Source organism: Thamnophis elegans, chromosome 3 (assembly GCF_009769535.1).
Source record: "Thamnophis elegans isolate rThaEle1 chromosome 3, rThaEle1.pri, whole genome shotgun sequence".
Lineage (NCBI taxonomy): Eukaryota > Metazoa > Chordata > Lepidosauria > Squamata > Colubridae > Thamnophis > Thamnophis elegans.
Window position 1 is genome coordinate 132,665,382 of NC_045543.1, and position 15,955 is coordinate 132,681,336.

At 39.4% G+C, this 15,955-nt stretch overlaps 1 protein-coding gene across 3 annotated transcripts in view; it reads right to left on the reverse strand.

Annotated features, from left to right (window-relative positions):
• NEDD4L (NEDD4 like E3 ubiquitin protein ligase) overlaps window positions 1–15,955 on the reverse strand; it is a 343,050-nt gene that overhangs the window by 14,573 nt on the left and 312,522 nt on the right. For all 3 annotated transcript variants that reach the window (XM_032214570.1, XM_032214569.1, XM_032214568.1), the window contains 5 exons: window positions 15,057–15,122; window positions 13,728–13,957; window positions 10,529–10,650; window positions 6,269–6,339; window positions 1,901–1,996 (listed from right to left, as the gene is read on the reverse strand). In XM_032214570.1, coding sequence (XP_032070461.1) covers window positions 1,901–1,996; window positions 6,269–6,339; window positions 10,529–10,650; window positions 13,728–13,957; window positions 15,057–15,122 — 585 coding nt within the window. The remainder of the gene's footprint in view (window positions 1–1,900; window positions 1,997–6,268; window positions 6,340–10,528; window positions 10,651–13,727; window positions 13,958–15,056; window positions 15,123–15,955) is intronic.

Sequence of the window (15,955 nt, forward strand, 5' to 3'; positions counted from 1 at the left end):
TTCTTAAGATGGGGCTGCCCTTGAAGAGCATCCGGCGACTTCAGCTAGTCCAGAATGCGGCCGCGCGAGTGATCGTGGGCGCACCATGGTTCGCCCACATAACACCGATCCTCCGTGAGCTGCGCTGGCTACCTGTTGATCGTCGGGTGCACTTCAAGGTCCTACTTACCACCTATAAAGCGCTCCATGGTAGTGGATCTGGCTATCTGAGAGACCGCCTTCTGCCAATTACCTCCCTGTGTCCCATCAGATCGCACAGGGTAGGCCTCCTCCGAATTCCATCCGCCAGTCAGTGCCGACTGGCGACTACGCGGAGGAGAGCCTTCTCAGTTGCAGCTCCGACGCTATGGAACAACCTCCCCGTGGAGATCCGCACCCTCACCACAGTCCAGGCCTTCCGCACGGCCCTCAAGATCTGGCTATCCTGTCAGGCCTGGGGATAGGATTTTACTCTCTCCCCGCCCAAATGTTGAGTGAATGTTGTGTTTTATGGTTAATTTTTTTTACTCACGTTTTTCTTTTATGTCTTGTCTTGCACTCCCTTCCCTCATTGTTGTAAGCCGCCCTGAGTCCCCTCAGGGAAAAGGGCGGCCTATAAATGTTCAATAAAAATAAAAAAATAAAAGATGTTGGCTATTTTTTGGTCAGTGTTGAATTCTGTCTTAATATTGTGTTTGTGGAGAATTTGCTGATTTTATCTGTGGTGCCTTTGATGTAAGGGAGGAGGGTGATGCCGTTGTCCTGTTCTGTGTTTCGGTATGGATTAGGTTGGTAATTGTTTTTCTTTGGAATCCTTTGGAGATTAATATGTTTGTGAGAGTGTGTAATTCAGTTTTCAGGTGGTATTTATCAGCTAGGCGTTTGGTTCTAGAGATGAGGGTCTTGGCTACAGACCTGATCTGTGCAGGGTGGTGATGGGATTGTTCGTTTAAGTAGTGGTTGGTGTGTGTTTTACAGGACATGAAATTAATTTTGAAGGAACTAGGTTAATCTCCAAAACAGAACACTTCAACAAGAGAATAATTATGGAAGCTATAGAAATAGAGAAACCCACAACATGAATAAACATGAAGATACCTCCTGCCTACCAGACATCTGGAAACCTGCTCTAGTCAACAAATGAGCCCCACCCACCACCCAGGCCGTTACAACACGAAACAACAATAGACACACAGCCAGCACCAATCTACCAATCATGATACAACCACACAACCAATCCACTTACTGAAACAAAGCCAGCACTCCCCCCCATCAAGATTTATCGAAAGACGGCAGCTCCGATCACACTTTAAGCCCAAAACCCAGTCTGAAGATGGCGAATGAGACCTCGCTGAAACATTGCCAAGACAATCTCAATCTTACATTGGAAAAGACCCGAATATAACAAGACCAGCATATCTACACCAGTGAAAATCTATGAAAACTTGTATTTGGGTCTTTTCCCATGTAAGATTGAGATTGTCTTGGCAATGTTTTCGTGAGGTCCCACTCGCCATCTTCAGACTGGTGTTTTGGGCTATAGCATATAGTAAATACACACACACACACACACACACACACACACACACACAACACACACTGTATGACTGAATTTTTAAGTTGTTCACTCTCTCCTAGATGGTCCTATTTATTTATTTTGCCACAAACATTTTTGTATGTATCATTCTGTTGAAATTTGTTTTATTTGTTGTTCAATCTCTCTTGTATAAAAAAAATAAACCCAAACTGAGTTATTCAGAAATTTGTGACTGCAGTGTGCCAAATTTAGCATTAATTTTTCCTTAAACATGTTCAAATATCTTCTTAGGATATAGTATATAACACAATGCAATTCTTAAAAAACTTGCAAATGAACATTTTAGAATAATGATACAAAATTGCTGGAATAACATGGACATACCTGTCCAAAGTTTTCTTCATCTATGCAAAACATAAGATCCAGTTCTGTGGGATCATTCTCCAGAATCCATTTCAAGGAATTATAATATTCACCATCCTGTAGGAAGAACATTGTTTTCCATTAATCAATTCTCTTTGGAAATGTAACATTACTATACCGAAAGATGTCTACCAGTTAAGTTCTTTTGGCTCAACCAACTTAGCATATGCCTAGTATTCTTAAAACGTGTCAGAAGGTGAATAAGGTGAATGTTGTAGAAGTCAGATAATCAGGGATTTAGATCTTTTAAGAAGAAACATAACTTCTAAATTGGAAGATGGTCATTTGAATCTTCCAAATGTCAGCCAACTTGAAAACCTATCAAATGAATCATTTTTATTATGCTTCTGGACTTCGTCAACAGCTGCTTTCTCTTGCCATTAATCCTATTAGCTATTTGGAATTCAATACAGTGAACTATTTTTATTTTCTAAAAGTGAAAGAATGAGATTGAATACTGCAATACAGGCAGTCCTCGATTTGAAACTGTAGTGGAGGCCAGAACTTCTGTTGTAAGTGATGAGAGTCATAAGTCAAGGCACCCACATGGCTGACCCAATTTTATAATCTTTTTTGAAATGGTCATTAAGCGAACACTCCAATCATTAAGTGACTCAATGCATTTCTATGGGTGTTTTTTCTCTTTTTGCTGGAAACTGATTAAAAAGGCCAGCATGGTTGTGGGTTGGCTGGAGGAAGACTCTCTGTCCCAGAGAGACACAACCATAGAGCGTAGTCCCAGAGTGGCCGCTGCCGGAAGACTCGGCAGTGGATCTCTGGAATTTGGAAGCTGGTTATGCTCGGAGCATGGCAGTGGTGGCAGCGGAGCCATGGCGGCGGGGTGGCAGTGGAGCCATGGCGACGGCCTGGCCCAACCCTGCAGGGAGAGCTGGGCATGGTGCGGCTATGAGGCACACAAGCTGGAGGCAGAACAAGTGCTCATGCAACCTTTCTTTCCAGCCGGGCAGAGCACCATGCAGCTTAGCGCCTTTGGAATATTACTGGGTCGGTGAGTGGCGCTCTGCCCGGCAGGAAAGGGGCGTTGCTGGGCGACTGCTCATGAGAGTAGCTGCCTGGCAACACCCCGCTCTAGCTGGGCACAGCACCACCCACCAACCTAGCGGTATCCCAAAGGCGTCAAGTAATGTGAGCCCCTTTGCCCCCTCCCCCCGCTCCTGCGGCTTTGCGCTCTGCCTGGCTGGGGGGGGGGGTTGTCCAGAGGGCTTATTATTGGGGGAGGGCATATATTTTTGCCCACAGGAAAATATGGCATGGTCTTATTATCAGGACATGTCATAATTTCGGGGAAACACAATATATTCAGTACTATTCTATTATTCTTGTATTGATAATATTCTCTAGTATCTTTCATTTCCATGTTTTTTTTATCTAACCATTGATAAAGTAAACCCCATGTCTTATAAAATTGTTTATCTTCTTGTTTTCTAATTTCAAATGTCAATTTACTCATTTTAGCACATTTCATTATTTTATGAATAACTTCCTCCTGGCATTTCATTTCATCATCCTAAAACCATCCAGTAATATTACATCTTTATATTATATTCTATATAAAATTGTTTATCTTTGGTTACAAAACTTTTGAGCATCCTCTCCATAGTCCTCACTTACAATTTATATAAAAGTTCATATTATCAATCTAGTATATATATACATATGCATTATTATCATTGTTAATTATTTATTTGACTATAACTATTATTACTTCATTTTATGCGGAATATTCTAAATTTAACTAAATTTAAATTAGTTTTTATTATAGTATTTCATTACATCACCCTGTATCCTTCCAATAGTAATGCAATCTTATATCTCTTGCCATTTGTAGTATTTGTGTTCTAATTGCTTTCTTAGATCTTATATGGACTTCTCTTGGCAACTTGTTTTTCATTGCATATCTTATAAAGACTCGAAACCCTGCATCTGTTCCTTCCATCAACTTCCCTTTGGCTATCACCGATGCTTCTGCCAAATTTTCTCTCATTACTTCTGCCAAATTTTCTCCCTTTTCTTCTTCTATGTTTTGGAGTCTGAGGTAAAGTTCCAATCTGTCAATACTCAATTTCAATATTCCACTCTTGTCTTTTCCAACCAAGCTCAATCTGCTGTCAATATCATCAATTTTCTTGTCTCTTTGTTCATCTTTTTCTTCAATTTTTTGAACTCTATCCTCAATTCTCAATTTTTTCATATATTTTTTCTTTCTTTGTTAATATTTTCCATTCTCTTTTCAATGCTCTCTGTTCTTACTTGTATTTTTTGAATTTCTTGCATAATCATTTGTAATGTTACTTCCTTTTCTTTTTCATGTTGTGCTGTTCCTGCAGATAGTAAACACTGCCACTATATCATCCAAAGCTTTTTTATTAAATTCCAAACAAGTTCACTGTATTCTTTCAAGTCAAGGCTTTCTTTCACTCCAATCCAGTTACTGATAGTACCCCAAAGGAGCACCTGTATAAACAGTCCGTGCTCTTCCCGCTATCATTTTCAATGAACAAACTCAGAAATCTTGAAATGTAGATCAAAGAAAAGAAGAAAAACAATTTCCAAATGGCAGTGTTACTTCTTTTCCTCTGCTTTTCCTCTCCTCTTTATATTCCAAACTTAAGGAGAAAAGATCTTAGAAAAAAGATTCAATAGAGCGTTGAAAAGAGAAAAAGAGAGAAAGTCTTAATCAATAAGTATTAAAAAAAAAGAAAAAATAGAAGAAGAATATAAAAACCGGACCACTTTAAAAAGTAAAAAGCATTTGTAAAAGTTCTATCCATAAAAAAATAAAGAAAGAAAGACAACACACTAAATTTGACTCAGGCTTAATCTTGCCGCTTAACCTCTTCTGTCTTTGATTTTAACTTTACTTTTGATCTTTTTGGGTGCTCTCTTCTCTAATAATAAAATTTATCTCACCAATTCGACACACTTTCTCTCCTGCTTTTCGTCCATTCTGGAGCTGACCCAACTTTCAGCAGCTTCAATGGCTGCTTTTCTGTGGCCATAAAAAAGAGCTTCTCCTGGATCTATCAGGGACTTTGCGATGTCCCTTGCATCAGCAGGATGTGCCCTTCTCTATCACCGTCTCTACAGGATGGTTTAGGTCCAAAGGGACCGTCCAGAGGCAGAGATATCGATGGTGATTTTGGAGCTCCAAGATCACACGTTGTATAGTTGCGACATCATTGCCGCCTTCGGCCTTAGTCTCTCTTTGATGAACCTGCAGAAGGTCATCCTGTGAAACTATTGTGTACGATGATTTAAACATGAGTCCAAGCACAACATTTTCAACAGTGCATCCAAATGCTTGAGGTGAACAGGATAATTGTCTTCTTCACCCTTTATTAAAAGAGTGCTAACATTTATTCAAGAATCCTAGAATGCTCATTATTTTCTTTCATGGAAGTGCTTCAAGCAGCTCTCAAACTTCTACTTTAAAAAAGTCTTACAAAAATATTTTTCTGATTGTTCATTTCATGCTGAATCTAATCATAATAGGAATTTGAAATTGTTACCTTGGTAGGTTTTTTTTTTTTTAAAAAAAAGCTTTATTAGAGTGTTAGAACGTAAAATCCAAGCAGTACATATCTCTGATCTCATGATGCTACTCAAGCACAAACTTCGGAGCTTCTGGGGAATAGTGACATTAAAAAAAATTCTCTGGAGAAGAAGTAATAGACATAATTGAAAATGTTAATAGGGTTTTGTTGTGACCCAGCAGGAGCCGTTGGAACTGCCACCAGACTCCGACCGCGAGGGGCCCTATGAGTCAGCTCTGGAGGATGTGGAGGACCCTGGACAGGGTTCCGACTCCGAGCAGGGCGCAGAGAGGCTGGTTGGCCACCAGGAGGCACCTGAGCCTTTGACCAGTGGGGAGGAGACAAGGGAGAGTGAGCTGGAGGCCAGTAGTGAGTTGTTCCTGGATGCACGCCATTGAAGAGCTACTAGGTGTCAGGAACAATTATGCAATTACAGGAGGTGATTATACTCAGCTGGTGGTCATTAGGCTACTCTCCAGACTATAAAAAGCTACTGGTGCACATGCCCCTCTTTGACGAAGTCAACGCAGGATTGAATGTCGGAGGACATTCACTGTGAGCTTGGCAGGCTGGATTGCTGCCAAGCCTTATCTGTGTTTATTGCTGCCTGAGTTTGTCTGAGTTGCTGCCAAGGTCCTTATCTCTTTGTTCTGCTTGGCTTTCAGCCACCGAGGTTTTGGTGTCTTGCTATTAAAGTACATTGCAGTTAAGCTTGTCTCAGCATTCGTTACTGGACAGAGGAGGGGGTCAGAACAAGTTTCCAGTGTTTACTCACCACAGACTCCATGTCTTTTAGGGTTATTGGTTTTCCCAGCATCATCTTATAAAAGGGTCTAATGAAGAAACCTGTGCACAAAGGAACAACGTTTAATTAAGAATGGCTCCCTCTTATAAATGAACACTTTAAGATCTACAACAGTGGTGTAAAACTCAAGGCCTGGGGGTTGCATCTGGCCCACAGGATGCTTAGATCTGGCCCATGGGGCCACCCTGGAAACAGGAAAGGACCGGTATGCAGTGCCTCTGCCAGCAAAAACGGAGCTCAAGAGGGCCATGGGAGGCTCTCCCTAGCTTCGTTTTCACTGGCAGAAGGTTGCAGGAGGCTGTCGCAGCCAAAATGGAGCTCGGGAGCCCGTTTTCACTGGTAGAGCACTTGGGTTGCCACAGGCACCCTGACATGAGTGACGTTGAGCTGGCCACATCCACCATGGCCATGCCCACCCCAGACCCCCCCCCCAAGGTGAAACACAACCCTGATGCGGTCCTCAATGAAATCAATTGTGACACTCCTGATCAACAACATCTGGCCTAAAAAAAAGAATTGTGGACCTAGCTCTTAATTTATGAGCTGATTGACCTGAGGTATGTGTTAGAAAACATACACGGAGTTACATTTCTTGAAAATCCAGAAAGAAACGAATGATTTCTAACAGGGGGAAAAAAAGGTTATATATGTCTGAGTTCGAGGATATGTTTGAAATGTTTGAAATGTTTGAAATGTTTATTGTATTTGTATGCCGCCCTATCCCGAGAAACTCAGGGTGGCTAACAAGCAAGGGGGAAGGGAAATACAAAAAGACAAAACAGGCAAGTTAAAAACAGAGCAACAGTCACAACAGTTTAAATGGGGCCAGGAACTCATCAGCCCCAGGCCTGCTGGAACAGCCAGGTCTTAGTGGCTTTGCGGAAAGCCGGAAGGGTGGTGAGGGTCCGGATCTCCACGGGGAGATCATTCCAGAGGGCCGGAGCAGCCACAGAGAAGGCCCTCCCCCGAGGGGTCAACAGTCGACATTGGCTAGCTGATGGTATTCGGAGGTGGCCTAATCTGTGGGATCTAATTGGTCGTAGGGAGGTGATTGGCAGGAGGCGGTCTCTCAAATACCCAGGTCCAATACCATGTAGGGCTTTAAAAGTAACGACTAGCACCTTGAAGCGTGTCCGGAGACCAACAGGCAGCCAATGCAGCTCGCGGAGGATAGGTGTGACGTGAGTGTACCGGGGTGCACCCACAATCGCTCACGCGGCTGCATTCTGGACAAGCTGAAGTCTCCGAATGCTCTTCAAGGGCAGCCCCATGTAGAGCGCGTTACAGTAGTAAATATAAAATATTTCTTAAGGTGTGTGTGTGTGTGCGCGCGCGCGCATATAGCAACAGAGAAGAACAAAACAGCTTCAAAAAAAGAGAAACTATCCTTGCTGCAGATGATCGAAATTTAAAAGATCCTTTGGTAATTATTTCAACTGAATGTTTTTTCTTTATTGTAAGGAAGAATGGTTAGAATTTATCTTTTTGAGACCACTGTTAGGTGCGGGCAGAAAATTATGACAATCTTTCTCCTTCAAATATGGTTGCTGGGAAGAACGAACAAACCGTATGTTTTTGCTATCCACAGGGTAGCTACATCCTGAGATAAGATAAATGATGTTGGTTTAGTGCTACACAAATGTATTCAGTGTAAATAATTTTCTGAGAACAAGCTTAATGATTCTCAATGAAAAAGTTCTCCAGAGCACAAAATTATACTGTTTCTTTGTATGACTTTGGTAATTTAGCTTGAAGATACTAATCACCCATCAGTGTCTTTGCCGGTCTGGAAAATCCCAATACTATACCCAAGGTATTATTTGATTCATGTACTAGAGAAGGGATGGGACTGGGAGGACTATATAAATAGAACAACAAAAATAAAATAAAATCAGAGAACATATCTATATAGCTATGTGGTGCAAGAAGTAAAGAACTAGGTTGAAATCCTTTCTCAATTGTGTAGCTTTAGGAAACTGATGGAACAGTTTGATAGAGATCTGCATCTTAGTCTAACCAATCTCAAGATACTGTTTTTCACTAGAGAGAAGACACAGAAAAATTATACCACAGTGCACACCTGGATACTTTTTCCAGAGATTTTAAACACTTCTGTGGACAAAGAAAAAAAAACACGTAGTTCACAATGTATCCCAGTTTATCATCTTTATAAGGTACCGGAGAAGGGTGGGGGGATAGCCCTTGAAGCTGTTCTAAAAAAAAAATTGCAGCTGACTGAGGGCCATCTTCTGTGTTGAAAGAGCTACCCTAATTGCTGGTGATTTTGGAAGCTGAATTGAAGGTGTTCGTTTTGATGTAAAATCCTCCGGTGGCTTAGATGAAATTTATCTGCAAGGCTGGCCATTCCCACATAGCCTGCCCCACACTCTTAAATCTTCAGCAGGGTATTCTTTCAAATTTTACCATAGGTATGTGCAATACTAATAGTACATTCACTAGAATTCTGAAATTCACACTGCGTAATCATTTAAGAGAGAGGTTTTAATAGCAAAATGTACCGTTGATAAACAACACCAGAGAAATTACCTAAGGTGTAATAAAAAGGACTTCCCGTCACTGAAGGAAATGTGAAAAACATGAATGAACTTGTGAAAAGAAAAAAAAAGAAAGGGGAAAAAACAAATAAATATAACAACATTCTTTGATAATACAAAGAACTTTGAAGATTAGTATTGACATCAGAAATCAGTTTATCAGGACTCATGGCCAAAAAAGACTTATGGGAAGTCTGATTCCCATAAGGGGTAAAGGCAGCAAAATTATATGCTCTACGATGGAGAAATATTCAAATATTCAAGAGCCGAGGTGGCACAGTGGTTAAATGCAGCACTGCAGGCTACTTCAGCTGACTGCAGTTCGGCTGTTCAAATCTCACCGGCTCAGGGTTGACTCAGCCTTCCATCCTTCCGAGGTGGGTAAAATGAGGACCCGGATTGTTGTTGGGGGCAATATGCTGACTCTGTAAACCGTTTAGAGAGGGCTGAAAGCCCTATGAAGCAGTATATAAGTCTAACTGCTATAACTGCTATTCACAATGGAGGAATTGATTGTGAAGATGGCAGAATGAGAAGAACTGGCTAAACTGTTTGGTCAGGACAAAATAATAAGAACCCTGTGTAGAAGTCTTTAATTGACTTTTTGTTAAAACACGGAAAAAAGTGAAATGATGATTTCTAGATTTGAGGGATGAAAAAAGATCAAATAAGGGCCTGAAGGGATTATTGTAACATTGAGGAGGGACAGAGATAATGAGTTTGTTTATGCAGGTATTTGCTGTAAAGAAATGTGAGAATTGCTACTTTAATCTTTCTTTCTTTCCATTCCTCCCTCCCTTTTCTTCTTCCTTCCTTCCTTTCTTTTCTTTCCATTTCTTCCTTTTCATCTTTCTTTTTCTTTTTCTTTCTTTCCATTCCTCCCTCCCTTTTCTTCCTTCCTTCTTTCTTTTTCTCCCTTTTCTTCTTTCTTTCTTTCTTTCTTTCTATTCCTCCCTCTTTTCTTCCTCTTTTTTCTTTCTTTCTCTTCTTTCTTTCTTTCTTTCTTTCTTTCTCTTTCTTTCTTTCATTCTCTTTCTTTCCTTCCTTCCTTCCTTCCCATTTTCCATTTTTTGTTTTTCTTTCTTTATATACTTCTGCATTTGACTTTTAGCTATGTGAAGAAAATTTAATAATAATAACACCTTTAACATCCTCAAACAATAACATCTGCTTAACCCAGGTCTTTGGGAAGGACTGGATAGGTGAATAAAAATACCAAATCTAAACATCTGGATGATTATGTGAACAACCATAAACGACTGAATAGATGGACAAAAATACCAAGTTCAGGCTGAACGTTGGCTGACTGTGTGATGAACTATGTAATAAATATTAGAAAGAGGCATATAGTGCTGTTTGAAAATGGGTGGCATATATAAACTACTGAATAAAAAAGCCCTTCCATTCAATGGGTAAAAAATAAATGAACATTATTTAAAAGGAGTACATGGGAAGAGAATTTCTTTCTTACCTTTTTTTCCTCACACACTTTCACGTTTACAGCTCCATCATAACAATTTCATTGTTTTTTAAGGCATTTATGGCAAGGAAAATATATTTGTACTCACAGATCTTTTGAACGATTTGTATCAGATATAATATTTTACTTACATAAAGCACTCTACTTCTGAAGCCTAAACTCTCTTTTATAGTTACCCTCCCTTATTCAACTCACCATCTAAAAGCTTTCCATGATACACAGCCAGTCCAGCAACACGGCCAATAAAGGTGAAATAAGACAAATGGTCTTCATTACAAAGTCCAGAATTAGGGTTGATCTGAAGAGTATAGTTGTCCCTTATTGAAAAAGAGAGAGAGAGAAAGAAAAGGATGAGTTTCTTAGGTATTTGATTCGCATTTTCCCTCAAGCGACACAAATATACCTTTACAGCATTATTTGAATGGTATAACTTATTTGATACATACCAGAAACCTATTTGCTTCCCAATAGGCCCAGCAAACATAAACAAACTTAAAAGAGTATTGTGACTACTAAAGACTAATAAACAGATTTCATTGCAGAATATGTTGCGTGGTTTAAAAGTGTTTTCCCCATTTGAGGATGAGTATTTTATATATCTAAATATATCTGGCCTTTGCATCAAAAAGTCACAGGTTCTACATTTTCTGGTCTTTAGTTCTCAATAGAACTAAACTGCCCTGAAAATTTTAAACCAAAGTCAAATGGCAACAAATAAATAACAACTCGGTTAATAGCAATAGCACTTAGACTTATATACTGTTTTAAAGTGCTTCACAGTCTCTCTCTAACCGGTTTACAGAATCAGCATATTGCCCCCACAAGTTTGGGTCCTCATTTTACCCACCTCGGAAGGATGGAAAGCTGAGTCAACCTTGAGCCTGGTGAGATGTGAACTGCCAAATTGCAGGCAGCCGGCAGGCAGCAGAAGTAGCCTGTAGTACTGCACTCTAACCACTGCGCCACCGTGGCTCATTAGGAATTAGGAATGGATCTCATTCTTAACCCAAGGATTACCTGTACAGCAACTGCTATACTTTAGGAAGGGTACTATTCTAATATTCTGCATCCTATGCAGACTGTTTAAAAAAATCAGTACAGTATTGAGAATAGGAAAGCATTTTTTAAAATCTCTTTGACAGGTATATTTTTCAATATGTTCAATTCCTATGAAAGCAATGTAATACATGTAATTGCATGACAAGGGTTGGATTTCATACATAAATTCATCTTTTGACTATCCTATTAACTGTTTAAGCAGAACAAGGAAAAATGAGTTAGAATGGTGAGATAATACTTCTAGGAAAGGAAGTGTTGGTGAGGACAATTTTTATGCAAGAGTTTGGGATGAGGTGAACTATTACGAGGTTGGGATTATGAAGGTGTATCAATATTTCTGTACATATATCTGAATGTATAACTAGTACATTTAATTAATAGTTCATTGTACCCAATGGCATGTCTCCATATTCTAACATATTTCTGCATTGATTCTTATAAAAAATATTTCAATTGACAAATCAATAAAGAATTAGGGAGAGAGTATCTGCAGGTAAAATTTATTTTCAATCAGGCCTCTTCCTAGGTAAGAATGTTATTAAAAATCCTTACTCTTCATGATAAGAAGGCTCCTGGAATGAGTTTTTTGTATGCAGTCCTTGCTGGATTAGAATTTGTTTTCTATACTTCTGTCTTTACGTGTTATTTATGTATTTATTCATTCTAATTCAAGATTGGGGAATGGGAGACTAGAAACTCTGTTATCTTACTTGCTTCTTTCAGTACCAGACAAATTTTACTTGAGTTTGTTAAGCAACCTTACGTGTGATTTTGAGCAGAAGGGAGAAAGATAAACTGAGACAATGAATAATTGTTGAACAATGAACAAATAAATATTTGGTTTGAACACAGTGGAATGTGTCCCGACTGGCAGTGCCACTTGATTCAGGGAATTCTTGTTTCCTATCATTAAGGACTGTTTCAAAATTGTTCTCTCTTTTATGCTTGTTACTGCAAAATTCCAGCAAAAACAGCTGGTCTTTAATTAAATCTCTTCACAAAAGGAAAGATTCTTGCAAATTAATGCCAAACAGAAGGCAGCAGCTGGAAACAACTGGCCCAAATCAGTATTCCTTAGTACAACATAAGTCTAAGTTCAGAACAGTACCTCGCCTGTTGAGCAAACACATTAAGATTTTAAATATAAACACACTGAGGGAAAGACATACATGGCATGCACTATAAAACACATAGTCCAAATTACACACTGAAGGTTATGGAAAAAATTCAGTACAATTAAAGACATGTATTTTTTATTGTATAGGTAGTCCTCGACTTACAACCACAATAGAGCCCAAAATTTATGTTGCTAAGCGAGACAGATGTTAAGCGAGTTTTGCCTCATTTTATGACCTTCCTTGCCATAGCTGTTAAGTGAATCACCGCAGTTGCTAACAGTTGCTAAGTGAATCTGGTTTCTCCGTTGACTTTGCTTGTCAGAAGGTCACAAAAGGGGATTGATCACATAATCCCAACACACAGCGACTGTCCTAAATATGAACCAGTTTCCAAGCAACCAGATTTCCATCACATGACCATGGGGATGCTGCAATGGTCATAAGGATGAAAAATGATCATAAGTCACCTTTTTCAGTGTCATTGTAACTTTGAACGGTCACTAAATGAATGGTTGTAAGACAAGGACTATGGTACCTGCACAGAATGTTTTCTGTATTACTAGTTTGACTTTCTCTTGTAAGGTTGTATAGCTGTGGTTGATATCTTTCTACCAGAAAACAATAGTGGGAGAAAAAATGACTATATTCATCTAGTGTAGCTGTAGGAATATTTCATCAATGACCTTACGGCAGGGGTGGGTTCCTGACAATTCTAACCTCTTCTGTAGAAGAGGTTCCATAAAACTTCAGTGCCGTTTAGAACCGGTTCCAGCTCCCTCACCTCCGCCCATCCGCACATCATCAAGATGAAGAGCGAGAGGAGGAATTCTGGGAGTTGAAGTCCACAAGTCTTAAAGCTGTCAAGTTTGAACACCCTGGGGTTTTTTTTCCCTAAAGGGTTAGGGGTGCAAGGGTCTTGTAACTTGACAGCTTTAAGACTTGCGTGCTTCAAATGCCAGAGTTTCTGAGCCAACATTTTGGTTGCTAAGCAAGAGCGTTGTTAAGTGAGTTTCACCACATTTTACAAGTTGGCCATGCCCACCCAGTCACATGACTGCCAAGCCACTCCCACTCAGTCACATGGCTGGCAAGCCACTCCCACAAAGTAGGCCACACCTACAGAAGAGGTTCTAAAAATTTTTGAAACCCACCACTGCCTTACGGTGAAATAGACAGCCAATAAATGTTACAAACAAATACATATATAATATACTTACGTTGCTGAATATTCAAAGAGCCCATAATAGGGGTTAAACATTTCCTTGGACAACAGGAAGAACCATTCTCTGGCGACACCTCCGTAGTCAAGGCCTTTTTCTGATTCGAATTCTATCCAGAGTCTAGCTTTTAATACATCAGGTCTCTTCACAGACATGATTCTTCTATACGATTCTTCAAAAATATTATTTCTGTGGAGTTTCATCTCAAATCTGTTTGGTATATCAGCCTTTAGGGAAAAAAGAATATTCTATATATATTGACTAGTCTAAAGGGATTTTCCATATCAGCTATTTATAGAATAAATTGTCTAAGAGTTATGACTAGGCCTTGTTTTCTTCTTTTCAATACAATGCTGTGTCTGCACAGGTTCAATTAAAAACATGTAGACTTCTTCTAGGGGGACAATGTGTCCTGCTGAACTGCAATTATTTCATGAAATACATCTTGTTGGTCACTCAAGGAGGTTTCTCATGGCCAATCAATGAGTAGGTGTCCAGTAAAGACCATGGAGGTGGTCCTATAGAAAGGGAGGGGACCTTTCTCACTCAACTGACGTTAATAGCAATAGCCATAGCACTTAGATACCACTTTACAGTGCTTTCCAGCCCTCTCTAAGCCCTTTGCAGAATCAGCATATTGCCCCCAACAATTTGGGTCCTTATTTTACCCACGTTAGAAGGATGGAAGGCTGAGTCAACCTTGAGCCTGGTGGGATTTGAACTGCCAAATTGCAGCAGCTGGCAGTCAGCACAAGTAGCCTGCAGTACTGCACTCTAACCATTGCGCCACTGAGGCTTAAGTAGATCAGTGTCACCTCCAGGCTCATTAGCCTGAAGTCCCTTAGATTGTCTACTGTACATGGGAACATTTGTGACAGAATAAGAAGGAGGAAAGCAACATTTCTCAAATGGGACGATTAAAGACAGGTGTTTGCTGTCTTAGCAATGGGCTGAGCATGAGAGTAAAACTCTCAGAAATGGTTACTAAAGAATCTTTGTGCTATAGTAAGCAAGATATGTACAGGAACCCTTAGTGGCTGGAAAAAACAGTAGCAAGAATGTGTGTGGATCTGATTGGGTGGGACCCTACTTTACAGAGAAGGAAAAGGTAGCCTGTGTAGTGATTAAATGGACATAATGGACATCTGGAAGCATAAGGAAAAATGGAATAGAAGTTAAATGAGAAAAAAAAGGAAACAAAGAAAAATTATGCAATTGCAGAGTGCCATAGCAAAATGTATTGTAAAAATCATCATATATTAAAAGGAAGATTGCATTCTCTGTACTAAGACTATCAATTTTATGATAAAATAAATATTTACTTACCGGTTTCTTTAACTTCTTCCTGAAGTAGTCATATTTTTGTTTAAATTCTCTGGAATACGGAACAGCCTGGAAGACAGGAACATTGTACTGTTAGTGTAAAGAATCAAATGATTGTGAAAGAGCCCTATTGGGATCATCAATTTCTCTCTAATTATTATTTTCCTTAATCCTCAATAATGTCTGTGATTTCCTACCCTTACAGGAGCACATTTTAAATTTCCTAATTGTCTCAGTACATATTGAAATAGTTCTGGTTAGGTAGTTAGCTAAGAAAGAAAAAAAGAAAGAAAGAACAAAAGAAAGAAAGAAAGAACAAAAGAAAGAAAGAAAGAAAGAGAAAGCAAGGAAGCAAGAAAGCAAGAAAGCAAGAAAAAAGAAAGAAAGAAAGATGCAGTTAAAAAAAAACTTGGGTGGGCTAAACTTTGACCAGAACAAGAAAAAGATGGAATTTTTGTGTGTTTGTATGATGAGGTTTCATCCCAAGATAAGGACAAAACAAGAGTGTACGGTTCCATGCTATTTTTGAGCATTCTTCCTGCAGAACAGCAGAAACATGAAAGAAAAGTTCGCTCCCTTGTTTTTGATCTTAGAAGTAGAAATGTCAATGAGATAGTTTTCCTTATTCAGTGTACTCTTACTAACTAAGTAAATAAATTTATCTTTTAAAAGTCATGCCCTTGGCCATGTTGTCACTGGTAGATAGTAGTCAGCTTGGATATCCATTTATTTGGTAATGATAGGATGAAAAATTATGATTTGTTTAAAGTTCATGGATGAACACTTTTTAGGTTGCAACACAATTCATTCAGTGCAGGTGGGCCTCAACTTACCGTATTTTTCAGGGTATAAGACGCACCTTTTTCTCTCAAAAAAAGAGGGTGAAAATCTGGGTGTGTCTT